Here is an 18,578-nt window from a genome sequence, read left to right as displayed (position 1 = left end):
CTACTATAGTTTATATAAACAAGCTGCTGTGTAGCCATGGGGGGCAGCCATTCAAGCACAGGATACACAGTAGATAACAGATAAGTACTACTATAGTTTATATAAACAAGCTGCTGTGTAGCCATGGGGGCAGTCATTTAAGCACAGGATACACAGTAGATAACAGATAAGTACTACTATAGTTTATATAAACAAGCTGCTGTGTAGCCATGGGGGCAGCCATTCAAGCACAGGATACACAGTAGATAACAGATAAGTACTACTATAGTTTATATAAACAAGCTGCTGTGTAGCCATGGGGGCAACCATTCAAGCACAGGATACACAGTAGATAACAGATAAGTACTACTATAGTTTATATAAACAAACTGCTGTGTAGCCATGGGGGCAACAATTCAAGCACAGGCTACACAGTAGATAACAGATATGTACTACTATAGTTTATATAAACAAGCTGCTGTGTAGCCATTCAAGCACATGATACACAGTAGATCAGATAAGTTCTGAAGAATCCCATTGTATTCCTTAGAGCATATGTGCCCATCTGCTGTATATCCTGTGCCTTTTCTCCCTTTTCAGCTTTGAATGATTGCCCCCATGACTTCACAGCAGCTAATTTGTATAAACTATAGTAGAGGTTCTGAAGCAAATACTCCAGTTTTACCAGTGCAGGGTAACTGCACATTATATTGTCATTACTCTAAACCACTTTAATTGTTTGATGTTGCTGTTCCTTCAAGACATAAGTTATTGTACTGTGGAATTTCTCTATGCATTTTATGTGTATACCTGTTATTCAGAAGGCTTGTGTGTATATCATGAATCTCTTCATTTCTAAGATTTCCAAGCGTGAGTAACATGTCTTCTCTCTTCAGGTGTTCCGGGAAGCCCGGAGAACGGTGCCCAGCATTGTTTACATGCCCCAAATTGGTGATTGGTGGGATGCAGTCAGCGATACTGTGAGAGCTACCTTTTTGACGCTCCTACAAGATATTCCATCTTTTTCTCCAATCCTCCTACTGTCTACCTCTGAAACAGTGTACAGTGACCTGCCAGAGGAGGTAAGCGATTGGGTTACAGTGAATTGCTACATTATATATTGTACTAAAGCAGCGATTCTCAACCTATGCGTGGGGACACAAATATGGGTCTCCATTAGTGATGAGCGAATTTATTTGCCAGCCAGCTGCAAAAAAAAAAAACGCCCATAAGAAAAAACGCCCATTGACTTTACTGCAGTTGGAGAAAAAAAGTCTCCAAAGAAAAAACCCCTCTTGACTTTAATGCATTGCGTCAAATAAGTCGCCATTAGAAAAAAAATAATAATAAGCGTGAAATCACTAGGTCTTTCAATAGGCAGTCACTCTTGTACATTTAGGCCAGGGACAGATGATGGCGGATTTCCAACTGCATTTCTCCACTGGCCGAGAATCCACTGCTTTCTGCTCCTGCCCTGCTGCACCCCTAGCCTTTTGAATTATGGGCAGGTTTTGTTGCAAAATGACGCGTTTCGACACCGAAATCCTCTGCATCTGCCTGCACCCGAGCTGAAACAATGCTTCCAGTTGCAGGCAAATGCAGAGGATTTCTGTGTCGAAACGCGACGTTTGCAACAAAATCCGCCCACAATTCAGGCTAGGGGTGCAGCAGGGCAGCGGATTCCTTGCCTGCGGAGAATCCACAATGTAATGCGTAGTCTGGTTTAAGGTTTCTGATCCTAATCTTCTGCTGCTGGCAAGAAGTCCCTGTGTGTTTATTGATGGTAACAATCTGGGCCCGAATCCTTAAGGCCCCCATACACGGGCCGATAAAAGCTGCAGACAGAGCGGGTCAGCAGCTTATTGGCCCGTGTGTGGGGGCCATCCGACGGGCGTCCCCAATCGATATATGGCCTTCTCAATCAGGCAGGTTGAAAAATCCCATTGGATCATGGCCACATTTGTTCGTTGATGTGGTCCCGCGATCTGGCTGCCTGTATAGCCTTCCATTCTAATCCGGTCATTGGGTCCTAGGGCCCACAAACAGATCAGCCTGATATCGCCCACCTCAATGTGGGTATATCTGGGAGAGATCCGCTCGTTTGGGGACATCGCCAAACGAGCGGATCTCCCTGTGTATGGCCACCTTTAGTCTAAGAGAGATTACTGCATTTGAGTCTCTTGGAGGTCAAATCCCTGGTGTTGCCATTCCATTATACCTACCTAGGATTGAATTGTTTTTCTTTGCCAGTTAACTTTCCCTCCAGAAAGAAAATTAAGTGTACAGTGTTGTATTGCTCATCTTATAGTTCCTATTTTTTTTTTTTTTCATCTACACACATAGATATGGATTGTCACTGTTTATGCCATAAATCTATTCAGCTTCATTTCCCTTGGCCAGACAGTCTGGTACTTAGAGCTTGCTTTGTTCTAAATCCCATTTTTCTTCATAGACAGAGTAGTGGCTATTTTATTCTCACCACCAAAATATGAAAGTGTTTTAAATTGGTAAAACTGATGTGTTTGTTTCAGAAACACTACTATAGTTCATATAAACAAGCTGCTGTGTAGCAAAGGCGGAAATTAAAAAAAGTCAATATGGCACATGATAAATAGTGGATAACGGATAACACCATTATGTTCTACAGAGTTTATCTGCTATCGGCTGTGTAACCTGAGCCTTTTCTCCTTTGAATGGCTGCCCCCATTGCTACACTGCAGCTTATTTATATAAACTATAGTAGTGTTTCTGAAGCAAACACAGCAGTTTTACCAGTGCAGGGCAACACTGCATTATATTATTTCTTTAAAACACTTCTTTTTTGATGTTACTGTTCCTTTTAAGTGCTCTTTTAGACTTCAGGCTTGTGCTGCTACAATCCAGTACAGCAGATCTACAGGATTTACCAGCCATTTACTGTGAGAATCGCATGGGTCCAGCCACATCACATGATCAGTCCAACTGTGAGGCTCATAAAGAATGGCAGTGTTACTGTACCTACAGCTAATGAAACTTTCAATAAACTCTAAATATCTATCTATCTATATCCAGAATGCTTGGTGCCTGGGGTTTTCCGGATAACGGAGCATCTCCCTACCATAAAGGGATACTGTCATGGGGAAAAAAATTTTTTTTCAAAATGAATCAGTTAATAGTGCTGCTCCAGCAGAATTCTGCACTGAAATCCATTTCTCAAAAGAGCAAACAGATTTTTTTATATTCAATATTGAAATCTGACATGGGGCTAGACATATTGTCAATTTCCCAGCTGCCCCTGGTCATGTGACTTGTGTCTGCACTTTAGGAGAGAAATGCTTTCTGGCAGGCTGCTGTTTTTCCTTCTCAATGTAACTGAATGTGTCTCAGTGGGACATGAGTTTTTACTATTGAGTGTTGTTCTTAGATCTACCAGGCAGCTGTTATCTTGGGTTAGGGAGCTGTTATCTGGTTACCTTCCCATTGTTCTTTTGTTTGGCTGCTGGGGGGGAAAAAGGGAGGGGGGTGATATCACTCCAACTTGCAGTACAGCAGTAAAGAGTGATTGAAGTTTATCAGAGCACAAGTCACATGACTTGGGGCAGCTGGGAAATTGACAATATGTCTAGCCCCATGTCAGATTTCAAAATTGAATATAAAAAAATCTGTTTGCTCTTTTGAGAAATGGATTTCAGTGCAGAATTCTGCTGGAGCAGAACTATTAACTGATTCATTTTGAAAAAAAAAATTTTTCCCATGACAGTATCCCTTTAAATCTACTAAGGCATCAATTAAACATAAATTAAACGCAATGTGATTGTTTAGCCTCCATTAAGGATTAATTATATCTTAGTTGAGAAGAAGTACAAGGAAAAAGGAAATCATTTTTTAAAATCTGAATTATTTGGTTATACTGGAGTCTATGGGAGATGGCCTTTCAGTAATTCGGAGCTTTCTGGATAACGGGTTTCCGGATAACGGATCCTATACCTGTATTTAGATATAAATATATTGTCCTTGTTTTCCAATATTTCTATAACACTACTGTGGGGCTTTGTAGTATTTTGTATGTAATTTTAATATGTATATTTGAAATGAATGATAATATCCCTATCCATTTAACTGACTGCAAACTGTGCTTTTCCAATCGTTCCAGGTGAGATGCATATTCCGAATCCAGTATGAAGAGGTATTTATTATTCACAGACCAAACCAGGAAGACCGGGCTAAATTCTTTCAGGACATCATTCTCCATCAGGCAGCCATGCCTCCTCCACGGCACAAAAAAGCTGGTAAGAAAACTGCATCAAAGTAGGGTGAGCGAGAATGAAAAATAGATTTTCGTTTTGGGTCGTTTCGCTAAACACACGCTCTCCTGACCATGGTGTTCTGAGCAAACCCACACAGAATTGAGCAATGCATATTCCGTGGGTTCACGTTGATGCTGCTCAGCTGTAGCTTTTTATAAAAAGGAGAGCTCTCCAAGACCAATAAATATATCAGATTGGTGTTTTGGGCACAGCATTTGGCCTCCCCTCTACTTTACTAACTTTGATTTTAATCTAGTTGAAAGCAAGGCTGTGAGGGTTTAGGCTGAGAAAATCTGCATTCACTAAAGGTGAGCATGGCCCACTACTGCATCAGTACCGTTTGTGTGCTGTTACAGGACTCCCCTTCTCTTACTTTTTTGCTGGTGGCATAATGTTGGCCAGATTCTGTCCTCATCTAAATTTGGAATAAAAATGCAAAGATAATTCTATTTTTTAAATAGGAATTGTCATTCAAACATGATTGGTTTCTTGGTTTTTAAATGTAAAGGTTTGTGGTGCAGAGAATCCACTCTGAATTTATCTTTATCAAATGCATGCATTATCTGCCTTTAAAATTCTAATGCATGCATCACCTGCCCTATAGACTCTAATGCATGCATTACCTCCCCTATACACTCTAATGCATGCATCGCCCGCCCCATACACTCTAATGCATGCATCACCTTCCCCTATACACTCTAAAGCATGCATCGCCTGCCCTATACACTCTAAAGCAGTGATCCCCAACCAGTAGCTCGTGAGCAACATGTTGCTCTCTGTGTCCGCAAAGCAGGTGCTTGTTTTTGAATTCCAAGCTTGGAGGCAAGTTTTAATTGCATAAAAACTAAGTATAGTGCCAAGTAGAGCCTCTCGTAGGCTGCCAGTCCACATAGGGCCTACCAAATAGCCAATCGCAGCACTTATTTGGTACCCAAGGGATTTTCATGCTTGTGTTGCTCCCCAACTCTTCTTACATTTAAATGTGGCTCATGTGTAAAAAAGGTTAGGGACCCCTGCTCTAAAGCATGCATCGGCTGCCCTATACACTCTAATGCGTGCATCGCCTGCCCTATAGACTCTAATGCATGCATCACCGGCCCCATACACTGTAATGCATGCATCGTCTCCCTTGTACACTCTAAAACATGCATCGCCTGCCCTATATACTCTAAAGCATGCATTGCCTGCCCTATACACTCTAATGCATGCATCGCCTGCCCCATACACTCTAAAGCATGCATCGCCTCCCCTATACACTCTAAAGCATGCATCGCCCGCCCTATATACTCTACAGCATGCATTGCCTGCCCTATACACGCTAATGCATGCTTCGCCTCCCCTGTACACTCGAAAGCATTCATCACCTGTCCTATCACAGTCCTTATTTGGTACCCCAGGAACTTTTTGCATGCCTGTGTTGCTTCCCAACTCTTTTTATTTCTAAATGTGGCTCACGGGTAAAAAAGGTTGGGGACCCCTGGTCTAATGTGTACATTATCTCCCTTTAGAAGAAATCAGTCCCAATTGGAACCAAAATCAACATATTCAAAAACCTTGATTCAGGAGGCAAAAATGTTGGCTCTCCAAAATGCGATTACCTTTTTGAAAACATAAATGCAACACCCCCCACCCATCCCCTTGACCCGCTCCAATGCCAGAGATTAAGCGGGGGACATGCATGTGCCTTAATGGTTTTGTTTTGGTTAGAATTTAGCCTCTTCATGCGACTTTAACAGTTCTGTTATGGTTAGACTTCAGGCAAATGCTTTACAAAGTTTGAATTTCCCAATGTGTCCTGCCCAACTCCAGAATGATTTTAACACAGCCCTTTGAGATTAGGCCTCGTCAGACAGAAATTACACAAAGAGGGATACAGGGGCTGATTTATAAACTGTGCAGTTGCCAATAGCAACTAAAATCAGGTATTTATTATGCATAGTCTGCGAAAGGGTTGGAAAATAAATAGCAAAGACCTGATTGGTTGCCTGTGAAAACTGCGCTTGTTCACGTCAGGTCCTGTATTCATAAAGGAGCCCTATAGACTTTATCATCCATGTCCAGAATGATTTAATTGGGTATCATGCAAGCTCTAGATTTCTAGGGCCAAGTACGTTTCTCTCGGTCTTCATCTCTGTACGGCTTTGTGCTGCAAGATGGAGACACAAGTTTACTGATGGATTCCCAGCGAGTGGGAGGGTTTATTGGGAGCCGCAACCATTGATGATGGATAACAGCTGTTCCTCTCCTTTGTACCTTGCTGGGAGCTAATCAGTCCTGTCTCTCAGCTCTAGCTCACACAATGTGCAGGGAAGGCAGGGCAAATGCAATGGAAACTTTCAAGATGAAAGACTTGAAGCAAAAAGGAATGTGGGTAATTTGAGATTTTTAGAGCTAATGCCAACACACCGTATAATGTAATGTGCTCTTAAATGAGAACATCGAAGCCAAAAAGATGAAAGAGCTTACAGTTCTCTGTTTCGCTGCTTCAGTCTTGGGCCATAGCTTAGTAATGATGCTTTAGAAACAAGCGGCACCAACGCAGAGTGGAAAGAAAATTCCTTCCAGAGCTTTTCCAGCTTTTGGGTTCAAGCCCCCACTTAAAAGGGAACTGTCGGGGTTGTCATTGTTTAACAATTTGGGGGTGGGGGACTCTTTTGCTGCAGTGATTCTGAAATTGGCATTTAGTCCTGGGCTTCAGAAGGGGCTTGCCATCACACCCCTGTAGTGGCTCCAGACCCTCAATTTGGACAAAAAAGGGGTGGTTCACCTTTAAGTTAACTTTTACTATGTTATAGCATAGCTTATTCTAAGCAACTTTTTCATTGGCCTTCATGTTCGTTTTTTTTTTTAATCATTTTTGATTCATTTTCCTTCTTCCTTCTTCTCACTGACCCCATTTAAAATGAAATGCTCTTTAAAGCTACAAAGTTATTGTTAGGGATGCTCCGAATCCACTATTTGGGATTCGGTGGAATCCCAGAATCCTTAGTGAAAGATTCAGCCAAATACCAAAACAAATCCTAAAAAAAAAGGGGGGGGGTTGGAATTTTTTTTTTACTTCCTTGTTTGGGATGAAAAGTCATGTGATTTCCCTTCCCAGAATTTGGATTAGGTTGAGCCAGACACAAGGATTCGTCTGAATCCTGCTGAAAAAGGCTGATTCCCGAACTGAATCCTACATTTGGCACATCCCTACAACTTTTTATTACTATCTTTCTATTCAGGCCTCTCCTCTTCATATTCCAGTCTCTTATTCAAATCAATGTATGGTTGCTATGGTAATTTGGGCCCTACCAACCAGATTGCTGAAATTGCAAACTGGAGAGCTGCTGAATAAAAAGCTAAATAACTCAAAAACCACAAATAATAAAAATTGAAAACCAAATACAAATTGTCTCAGAATATCAGTGATCCCCATCCAGTAGCACGTGAGCGACATGTTGCTCTCGGTGTCCTCAAAGCAGGTTCTTATTTTTGAATTCCAGGCTTGGAGGCAAGTTTTAATTGCATAAAAACTAAGTATAGTACCAAGTAGAGTCTCCTGTAGGCTGCCAGTCCACATAGGGGCTACCAAATACCCAATCACAGCCCTTATTTAGCACCCCAAGGGACTTTTTCATGCTTGTGTTGCTCCCCAACTCTTTTTACATTTGAATGTGGCTCACGGGTAAAAAAGTTTGGGGACCCCTGCTCTACATCATACTAAAAGTTAATTTAAAGGCGAACAACTAATTTAAGCTAACTGTACACCCCTAAATAACAGATCTTTGCTTGATTTGACCACATACATGCTGGGCCAAAACAGTCTGATTTAATTGGTTGTCCCCTAGAGCAACGCTCCGCTCATACTGCACAACTCTGGAGACCTGTAAGACGTATATGAGCCCGGCAAAGTAAGCCTACTCGACTGGTTACTACTCTGTGTGAATCAGTTGTGTCTTTGTCATTATATAATATTGGAAACCGTGACAAGTTGAGAGGGGAGTTGTCCATTGCTTGGCACTTTTTTTTATGTAAGTAGACATTCTACACAAAGCCATTTTGTTGCAGCCTTCCTTAATTTGTGTATCTGCTTCTTAGCACTACGAGCTTTGGAAGTTCTGCCTCCTGCGCTGCCACCACAAGTCCGACAGCTCTCCGAGGTGGAAAAGCAAAGGATGGAGGATCATGAGGAGAATACACTTCGGGAGTTGCGGTTGTTCCTCAGGGACGTCACCAAACGGCTGGCCACCGACAAGCGCTTTAGCCTCTTCAGCAAACCGGTGGATATTGAAGAGGTCTTGTTTCAGTAACGCACACACAATGAAGCGGATTGTACCAAGCCTGAAACAAATCTACGCAAAATTCATTGTGGGCACACTGGTATTTCAGCATGGGCATCCAATGCTGAAATCTCGGAGTGACCAAAAAAAACAGCTTGAAAGCAGAAATTTTACATATACAGAGTCTGTTTTTTCTGCCCCAGCATAACATTTATCTTAATGAAAACACATCACTGCTACCAATAGGCATTTAAAGGGTCTGTTAATCCTAAAAAAAGGGGAACAACTTTTTTATCCGCCTAGCTTCATACTTTAACCGCTATCTGGCTTCTAGGCAAACCATTTCAATGTGAAAAGCAATAAACAACAGTAATAGTAGAAAGCCATGCGATTTGTGAAGATAGATTTCTGATTGCTGGGGGTCACTGACCCTAGAAGCTTGATGGCATCTGAAGTTTCACTTTGTTGCGAGGGGGATATAATTCAAAAGCCATAAACACAAGAGGCTTCGATAGCCATATGCAAAGTTGTATGTAAAGGTGAACTTTCACTTTTATGTCAGATACAGGATTCACAGATGTGTAACGTCTTAAGAGTTTTTTTAGACATGTTTTTCTTGTTTCCATTGGAAAAAAAAAAAGTGTACATTTTCAGGAACCGATATGATGGGTGACTGAAATACCATTATTTTTGGCAGTACAGCAATCCAAACTTGCAGGGCCCACTTGGCTATGGTGAATGTGTCCAGCACCCTTACTAACCTTAAAACATCTGACCTAGCAAAAATGAAAATTTAATACTAGCTTCATCATACTGAAATAAGAAACTTTCTAAATACAATCTGGATTCGGAGCATCCCTAACATAAACAGACCCAGTATACCTTAACCTCAAAGGGGAACTATTGTGAAAATGAAATTTAATATAAGCTTCCTCATACTGTATTAATAAACTTTCCGAATACATTCAATTAAAATTTCTGCATTGTTTCTGAAATAATCACATTTATATTAACTATTCCTCTCTCAGCATCTGTTTCTCTTCATTCTGTCTTCATGCAGCAGTTGGGTGTCAGATATTCATTGACAGTTAGACCCAATGTATCTTATAGGGGGGCTCCTTTTGCCTAGAAGATGTATTAGAGCTCACTCTATTAAACTCACCAGACAGGTAGTTATTTTGTTTGTACTGAAATCCGTTATTTGAGTGAGCTCTAAAACATCTGCTAGGAAAGGAAGATATATTGTATCTAACTGTCAATGAATATGTTGACACCCAACTGCTGCATGAAGACGGAATGAAGAGAAACAGATGCTGAGAGAGGAATAGTGAATATAAACTTGATTATTTTAAGAAACAATGCAGAATTTCTAATTGATTGTATTTGGAAAATTTCTTACTACAGTATGAGGAAGCTTATATTAAATTTCATTTTCGCCAATAGTTCCCCTTTCAGGTTAAGGTATACTGGGTCTGTTAATGTTAGGGATGCTCCGAATCCTTCGCGAAAGATTTGGGGCGAATACCGAACCAAATCCTAATTTACATATGCAAATTAGGGGTGGGAAGGGAAAACCTGTTTGACTTCCTTGTTTTGTGACAAAAAGTCACGCAATTTCCCTCCCCACCCCTAATTTGCATATGCAAATTAGGATTTGGTTCGGCCGAGCAGAAACATTCGGCAGAATCTGAATCCTGCTGAAAAAGGCCAAATCCTGGCTAAATCCCGAACCGAATCCTGGATTCGGTGCACCCCTAATTTATGTAGCTGCATGGCTGGGCCTAAGAGCCTCCAACTATAACTTCTACCATGCCAGTCACTTGAACTAGCTTGATCTGATAGGCCCACATTGGTCACTTTAGTCACCTGCTGTGTTTTCATTATGTGTAAACTGGGTGCTGTCGTCTCACTAGAGACACTATATTTGGTTCTCATTGCAAAAAAAACCCATGAATTTTGCTATTTGTAATTTGGTCTCTTGGCTATTTTCTTAAAAAAAACAAAAGAAAAAACAAAAACAAATATAAAGATACATGCAACAAGAAACGAATTTAAATTAAAATCTGAGAGGAATTGACAAAACTGGCAAGAGTTTCCGCTTCTGTGCATGCCCGTGCTTTTTAGGGCTGCCACCTGACTGCAAGAGGGAGACAGAGCAGGGTGCCCAGTGCAAAAGAATCACTCCAGCTTTCTGTATAAAGGAATGAAACCGCAGAATCATTCCAACATCTCAAGTCATTCTCCTGCTTAGGCATCCCCGACCCGACTGCTTTAAATTCTTCATAATGAATGTTGTTTTGCTGCCAACATCTAGTGGTGTTAAACAATAGTCCCTTGAAAATGTGACTTTTCCCTTGTGCCTTTTATGCCTTTTATTGACTTTTGAATGGCTGGCAGCCATGTTTTTGCCTTAAAAGGGAACTATCCCGAAAATACAAATGTAATATTGGCTTTAGTATACTGAAATAAGAAACTTTCTAAATACAATCAATGAATTATTCTGCATTATTTATAAAAGAATACCGTTTATATTCACTATTCCTCTCTCAGCATCTGTTTCTCTTCATTCTGTCTTCATGCAGCAGTTGGGTGTCGGATATTCAGTGACAGTTAGCTCCAATATAACTTATAGGAGGGCTCCTTTTGCCTAGAAGATGTATTAGAGCTCACTCTATTAAACTCACCAGACATCATGTCTCTCTACATGCAGGATTTGTGCAAAAGGCAGTTATTTTGTTAGATTTTGTTTGTACTGGAATCAGTTATTTGAGTGAGCTCTAATACATCTGCTAGGAAAGGGAGCCCCTCTATAAGATATATTGGATCTAATTGTCAATGAATATCTGACACCCAACTGCTGCATGAAGACAGAATGAAGACAAACAGATGCTGAGATTAGACTAGTGAACATAAACTTGACTATTTCAGAAATGATACAGTATATTTAATTGTATTTAGAAAGTGTCTTATTTCAGTATGATGAAGCTTATATTACATTTTCGTGATAGTTCCCCTTTAAGAAATGTTCACCAACCTGCAATTGGACTTTCCATTACTCATCTGCTAGTTGCCTTACTGTCCATGGCAGCTAAATACTCTGTATTTGGTGTTAGAATATTAATTGTATGCTCTACACCAACACGTGTATGGAAAACAAGAGCCTCTTCTGTGGGCCCCATGTACTTGGAAGCCACAATCTCTTAATTTTGAACCGTAGCAACTTTTGGATCCCAGAACTCTCAACCTCATTTGGTTTTCAGTACCGAGAGTTATATTAAAGACCTGATTTATCATAGCAGATTCACCCCCGGTTCAGTGATCGACCTGTGTGCAACGCTCTTGAGTAACTTGGAGTCAGGTGGTGCCCAGAACAGTCTTGTCTGCTTAAAGGATAAGTAAACCTTTAAAATAAGTGCATGTAAAATTGATGAGGGTGCTATTCTAAGCACTTTTGTAATGTACATTCATTATTTATTTTGTTCTTATTCCAAGATATTAAGGAAAACATGTACTGTTAATATTAATGAAATTTGTAAAAACAGCGCCACCTGTTAGTTACCCACCAGTCTGACCACCGAGTAGTCGGGGAAGTTGTTGGGAGAAAGAAAGAAGCTGCTCTGATGTTCTTCTGCTTAGGAAAGGTTTGAGAGAGGTTTCTAATTTTATTCCGAAGCAGAAGAACATCAGAGCAGCCTCTTTCTTTCTCCTGACAACTTCCCTGACTACTTGCTGGTCAGACTTGTCTGAAACTGACCAGCAGGTGGCGCTGTTGTAACAAAATGTAATCCTATTAACAGCACATGTATCCCTTAATATCTTGGAATAAAAACAAAATAAATAGTGAATGTACATTACCAAAGTGCTTAGAATAGCACCTTCGTCAATTTTAACATGCACTTGTTTTAAAGGTTTACTTATCGTTTAATCTTTTCTGCCACAAAATGGCAATACAGTGGTTCCTAAACCAACTCTAAGGGAAACCTTTGCATGCTGAGGTAGGCTTCATCTACATGGGTGATGAATGTTGCCCCTGCAAATCAAGCTAGATTAGTCTGTCCAACCTGTGGTCGTTTCCACTGGACTAAAGCACTGCAGGTTGGTAACTGATCTAAAATGACATTTTCTCCACTATGTGCAGAGCCCTGGCCTGATATGTGGATCCCCCTACCAATGGCTCTGATAGAAAATGAAATTGTGCCACAGAAAAAGTGCAGCAAGAGAACACTTGTAGCAATAGTGATAAAAACCCTACCCTACATAGACCCCTCTCCCTCCTCCCCCCCAGCCTAGCTGCTACTCCGGGCAAATGCCCCTAACTCTTTAATTACCCCTCCGTGCAGATTCTGTCCAGCGGAGTTCACGGCAGCCATCTTCTTCTCTTCTGTAATCTTCGGAATGAGACCGGCGTAGTGGCGCATCCACAGTTGCAGCAATTGCAGAAAATTGCTGAAGCACCTGTCTCATTCCGAAGATTACCGAATCGGCAGAAGATGGTGCCCATGAACTCCGCTGGACAGAATCTGCACAGAGGGGTAAGTAAAAACTTAGGGGCATTTGCCTGGGATAGCAGCTAGGCTGGGGGTAGGAAAAAGGGGTGTCTATGTAGGGTGGTGGGGTAGGGGTTTTTTAACTTTAGGGTTTAGTTCTCCTTTACGCTATCTGGTAGCTAGGGTCCAAATTCCCCTAGCAGCCATGCACTGATTTGAATAAGAGACTGGGATATGAATAGGAGACGCCTGAATAGAAAGAGGAGTAATACAAATCAGCAATAACAATACATTTGTAGCCTTACAGAGCATTTGCTTTTCAGAAGGGGTCAGCGACGCCCATTTGAAAGCTGCAAAGAGTCCGAAGTAAGAGGCAAATAATTATAAAACTATAAAAAAAAAATAATGAAAACCAATTGAAAAGTTGATTAGAATTGGCCATTTTATAACATAATAAAAGTTACCTTAAAGGTGAACCATCCCTTTAAATTAGTTTATACAGCATTTGGAAGCCTATTCTACGCATGTACAAGCACAGGGATGGGCTAGTATTGGGCCTTGCACAGGCTCCTATTGGCTGGTTTGAATACCATTGAGCTAATAGATTGCACAGGATTTCCATGTAGTCTTGGCAATACCAGCTTTTAAGAGGATCTATCGCAAAAATGAAAATGTAATATAAGCTTCATCTCACTGAAATTAGACACTTTCTAAATATGATAAATTAACAATTCTGCACCATTTAAGAAATAATCAAGTTACCATTCAGAATCTCACTCTCCACAAGCTGTCACTATTCATGCTGAGTCTGGATCAGAATTTGATTGACAGGTAGGTCTAATACATCTTTTAGGGGGGCTCCCTTTCTTAGCAGAATAAGTCAAATAACCAACTCCAGCACAAACAAAGGCAACAAAATAACAGACTATGGCAAACACCGAGCATGCAGAGAAACAGAATTTCAATCAGAACCAGCTATTTTAAAGCGTGAACACCTAGGTTAAGGGTGCAAACCTCCTCCCCCCTCCAAGGATGTATTAGACCTGTCAGTCAAAAACTGGCTCCACCTACAGCAGGAAGACCAAATGAAGAGAGACCGGTTGCTTAGGGGGGAGAGTGAAGAGTAACTTGATTATTTCATAAATGCTACAGAATATTATATTGATTATATTTAGAATGTTTATTTCAGCAAGATGAAGCTTGTATTAAACCTTCATTTTCACAATAGATCCCCTTTAGTAAAGAAGCACAAAATACTCTGAAGCTTAGAGTCCCAGCAGCCCTATAAATCCCAGTGTTTCAGACAAGCCCATGCCTTATGGTATACGTGTAAGTACAATTTCATACATCATTAAGTGGTATTAGTAAGAACAAATGTAACTTTTTCAGCTTGATTAAGCAGCGTCTATTGCTTTTATTACTCTGCTTGTGTACTGGTAGCAGGGCCAGATTAACTCCTTATAGTTCATAGAGCATATAGAGGAGTAATATACCCCCCTGCTCTAAAATATTACAAGTCACAGATTTGTTCCATGATTATATGAAAGCATAAGTTATACAGGGGTCATTTGTTTATTATAAGGGATAATGTACCCCCTACTGTAAATGATGAGGATATTCGATGTCACTAAGGGGTTCTGTGACCATATAAAGGCACAAGGCTGCAGGCTGAGTTATACAGGGAACTCTGAGTATCACTCATGTTTTATAAGGGATAATGTACCCCCTACTGTAAATGATAAGGATATTAGAAGTCACTGAGGGGTTCTGTGACCATATAAAGGCACAAGGCTGCAGGCTGAGTTATACAGGGAACTCTGAGTCTCACTTATATATTATAAGGGATAATGTACCCCCTACTGTAAATGATAAGGATATTAGAAGTCACTGAGGGCTTGTTATGTGACCATATAAAGGTACAAGGCTGCAGGCTGAGTTATACAGGGATCTCTTAATATCACTCATGTATTATAAGGGATAATGTACCCCCTACTGTAAATGATAAGGATATTAGAAGTCACTGAGGGTTTTTTCTGTGACCATATAAGGGCACAAGGCTGCAGGCTGAGTTATACAGGGAACTCTGAGTATCACTCATGTATTATAAGGGATAATGTACCCCCTACTGTAAATGATAAGGATATTAGAAGTCACTGAGGGGTTGTTCTGTGACCATATAAAGGCACAAGGCTGCAGGCTGAGTTATACAGGGAACTCTGAGTATCACTCATGTATTATAAGGGATAATGTACCCCCTTCTGTAAATAAGGATATTATTATTATTTCTGTGCCCATATAAAGTCATGAAGCCATAGGAGGAGTGGTACAGGTTATGGAACCAGTGGCGTAGCTACGGGGGAGCACGGCCTGAGGGCCCCCCGGCAGCTCGAGCGCAACAAATCCCGCGCAGTTCCGGGTGTACGGAGGGGGGCTGGGGGCCGGCTGCTTGTCCTGCACCAGAGCCCGCCCCCCTCTTGTTACGTTACTGTATGGAACGGTGAGGAAATATCTGATAATCGTGTTATATTCTTGCAAAGTTTCAATACATATGTTGTTCAAGAATACACAATATAAAACTTTGCCTAAGATCAATAAAAACCCCTCTTAAAATTATAGGTAGAAAGACTGAACAAGTGGATATATTCAGGCAAGATGGTAACAGTTTAAGGTCCTTCCTTTTAGAAATGACTGAGAACCACAAAGTATGTTTGGCCACATGGAAAGGCAGCTCTGAGAGTTACCACCCTGTTAGTGCTCTAATTCTAGATCAGCCATTTTGTCTGGAAATTTCACCTTTTAACCCAACCTTTGGTTTGTGTTTTTTTAAATTTATTTATTTATTTTTTTGCAGGTTTCGGATTACCTTGAAGTCATCAGAAATCCCATGGATCTTTCCACTATAATGATGAAGATCGACAAACACCATTATCTGACGGCCCTGGATTTCCTGCAGGACGTTGACCTTATCTGTAGCAATGCCTTGGAATACAATCCCGACAAAGAACCGGGAGGTAATGATACTCGCACAGAGAGAAAGGACTCTTGGAAGCCTTTCTCCGCCTGAGGGGGAATGTGTTGAATAGAAGCTCATAATTACCGCTCTCTGCCAGTCAAAGAGAAATGTATTGAGGCCAGACACATGCCATTTGTTCCAATGGATAAAATAGTCATTTAAAGAAGAAGGAAAGCTAAAGAGGCCATTTATTGCCAACACTATATTTATTCTACAGAATGCTTTACCATACCTGAGTAAACCACTCTATATATTATCTTGGTGTGACATCACTTCCTGCCTGAGTCTCTCCCTGCTCACTCATAGCTCTGGGCTCAGATTACAGCAGGGGAGAGGAGCAAACTGAGCATGCTCAAGCCCTAGCCCTGGAGGTTTAAGATGAAAACAGGAAGTCTGATACAGAAGCCCATGAGTACACAATAGAAGGAAAGAAATGCTGTGTTTCTTTTGACAGAGGACTCAGAGCAGCATTACTTTGAGGGTTTACTGGTGTATTTATTTAGACCTTTTTGATAAAGATTACTTAGTTTTAGCCTTTGCTTCTCCTTTAAAGGCAACTGCAACTCCCCACCGCCCACACATATTTATGCACAATAGTTTTATTTTATTAGTGATTTCTGATGAAACCTACAAAATAAAAACAAATTGGTGCTCTGGGTTTCTCTGCAGCTATTTAAACTTCATTGGGAACAAGTTTTGCTATACCTGACTGCACCAATCAATTGCCTTTCAGACAGAGTGAATACCATTCGCCACCAGCAGTTGTTTCTAGTTCCACACCAGTGTCCTCCTATATAGGTAGCATATTTCCAATTTATTTGAATGCGAGGTGGGTAAAGGTGCTTGTTCCTTCTTGTCAAACTTGGAGAAAAAAACACCCTCCCCTAGTGGTCATTTATTTTAATATTCTGTATATGGAGAATCCAAAGAAAATATATATAGATAAGCGCCTATGGCAATAGCGAAAAGCAAAAACCAAAAAATAGTGCAGTAGGTTTAAAATATTGCAACAGCACCCGAGTGTCAACATTTGCTCATTGAGGTGTATTTCCCCTTTAAACTTTCCAATTCCAAGTAGTGACGTGCACGATTAATTCTTTACATCCACTCCACACGACTCGCAATCCGAGAATATGATATTTTGCCCGTAACGTTATCAGATCTCCCTCTCTTTCTGGGTCCGCTCTTGTGCTCCAGTGGAGAGAAATACAAATCCAAAATAGTGTAACACCTTTTATTAAGTTAAAATACTTTAAAACAAATTGCCCTCACATTTATATGAAGTCGGTCACAATAAAAATTCAATTTCACAGGCCTCCTATGGAGGGACCCTGCTGTGTAGTTCCCTCGTGGCTTTCCCTGCGATCCCAGTGTGTTGTCACTTCCTGCCTGGCGCGTTTCGCCCACCAATTGGCTTCCTCAGAGGCATGTATATGGTGAATGCCAAGCTTTGAAACAAGCAATGCAGCTAAAATGCCAAACAAGTCGTACTCTTCATTTTAGAGAGCTAGAAAGCAGCAGATATTTTTCAGTCGATTTTCCAGGACCCGTGTTCCTATGCTTCCGTTCATAAAGGAAAACCCTCTGATTGCCTTCTGTCCTTTAGATAAAATCATCAGACACCGTTCCTGCACCCTGAAGGACACTGCACACGCCATCATTGCCGCTGAACTGGACCCGGAGTTTAACAAACACTGTGAAGAAATCAAGGAAACCAGAGCGAAACGAGGTAGGTAGCATCTCCGTTGTCTGAACCCGTCGCCCACGTGTAATAGATTTCCACATTACAGCACCATTTGACACGGTAACCTCCTGCTTCTCACGGCATATGAAATAAAAGGCAACAACTGACATTGTGAGTTTTCTCCGGAAAATAATAACCAAAAAGTGGTTACAAATTCAAAACCATTTATTAGGACATATGGATGAAGACCTGACACATTTCATGCCTATTGGGGGCACTTACTCATAGGCTAATGGACACAACTGTGAACAATCCTTTTAATATACTTTAATAATATCCTTTAATACTTTTCACTCTAAATATCTATTTACATATAGACTGATCCAATCAAGTATCTATTTACATACAAACTTATCCATAATGACAACAAAGCCCACTCATTATGGATCAGTCTGTATGTAAATAGATACTTGAAAAGTATTAAAGGATATTCTTAAAGGGATACTGTCAGGGAAAAATTTTTTTTCTCAAAATGAATCAGTTAATAGTACTGCTCCAGCAGAATTCTGCACTGAAATCCATTTCTCAAAAGAGCAAACAGATTTTTTTTTATATCCAACTTTGATATCTGACATGGGGCTAGACATATTGTCAATTTCCCAGCTGCCCCAAGTCATGTGACTTGTGCTCTGATAAACTTCAGTCACTCTTTACTGCTATACTGCAAGTTGGAGTGATATCACCCCCTCAACAAAAGAACAATGGGAAGGTAACCAGATAACAGCTCCCTAACACAAGATAACAGCTGTCTGGTAGATCTAAGAACAACACTCAATAGTAAAAACCCATGTCTCACTGAGACACATT

At 40.7% G+C, this 18,578-nt stretch overlaps 1 protein-coding gene across 3 annotated transcripts in view; it reads left to right on the top strand.

Annotated features, from left to right (window-relative positions):
* Positions 1-18,578, top strand: part of atad2b.L (ATPase family, AAA domain containing 2B L homeolog) — a 120,030-nt gene that overhangs the window by 72,621 nt on the left and 28,831 nt on the right. For 2 of the 3 annotated variants that reach the window (XM_018261583.2, XM_018261582.2), the window contains exons 19-23: positions 876-1,061; positions 4,112-4,247; positions 8,346-8,542; positions 15,866-16,025; positions 17,634-17,756. In XM_018261583.2, the coding sequence (XP_018117072.1) occupies positions 876-1,061; positions 4,112-4,247; positions 8,346-8,542; positions 15,866-16,025; positions 17,634-17,756 (802 nt within the window). The remainder of the gene's footprint in view (positions 1-875; positions 1,062-4,111; positions 4,248-8,345; positions 8,543-15,865; positions 16,026-17,633; positions 17,757-18,578) is intronic. The other variant, XM_018261584.2, reaches the window with a different exon arrangement.

The sequence above is a fragment of the Xenopus laevis genome, chromosome 5L, assembly GCF_017654675.1.
Source record: "Xenopus laevis strain J_2021 chromosome 5L, Xenopus_laevis_v10.1, whole genome shotgun sequence".
Taxonomy (NCBI): Eukaryota; Metazoa; Chordata; class Amphibia; order Anura; family Pipidae; genus Xenopus; species Xenopus laevis.
Note: the sequence above shows the minus strand (reverse complement) of the source record. Positions and strands in the feature narration are given on the sequence as shown.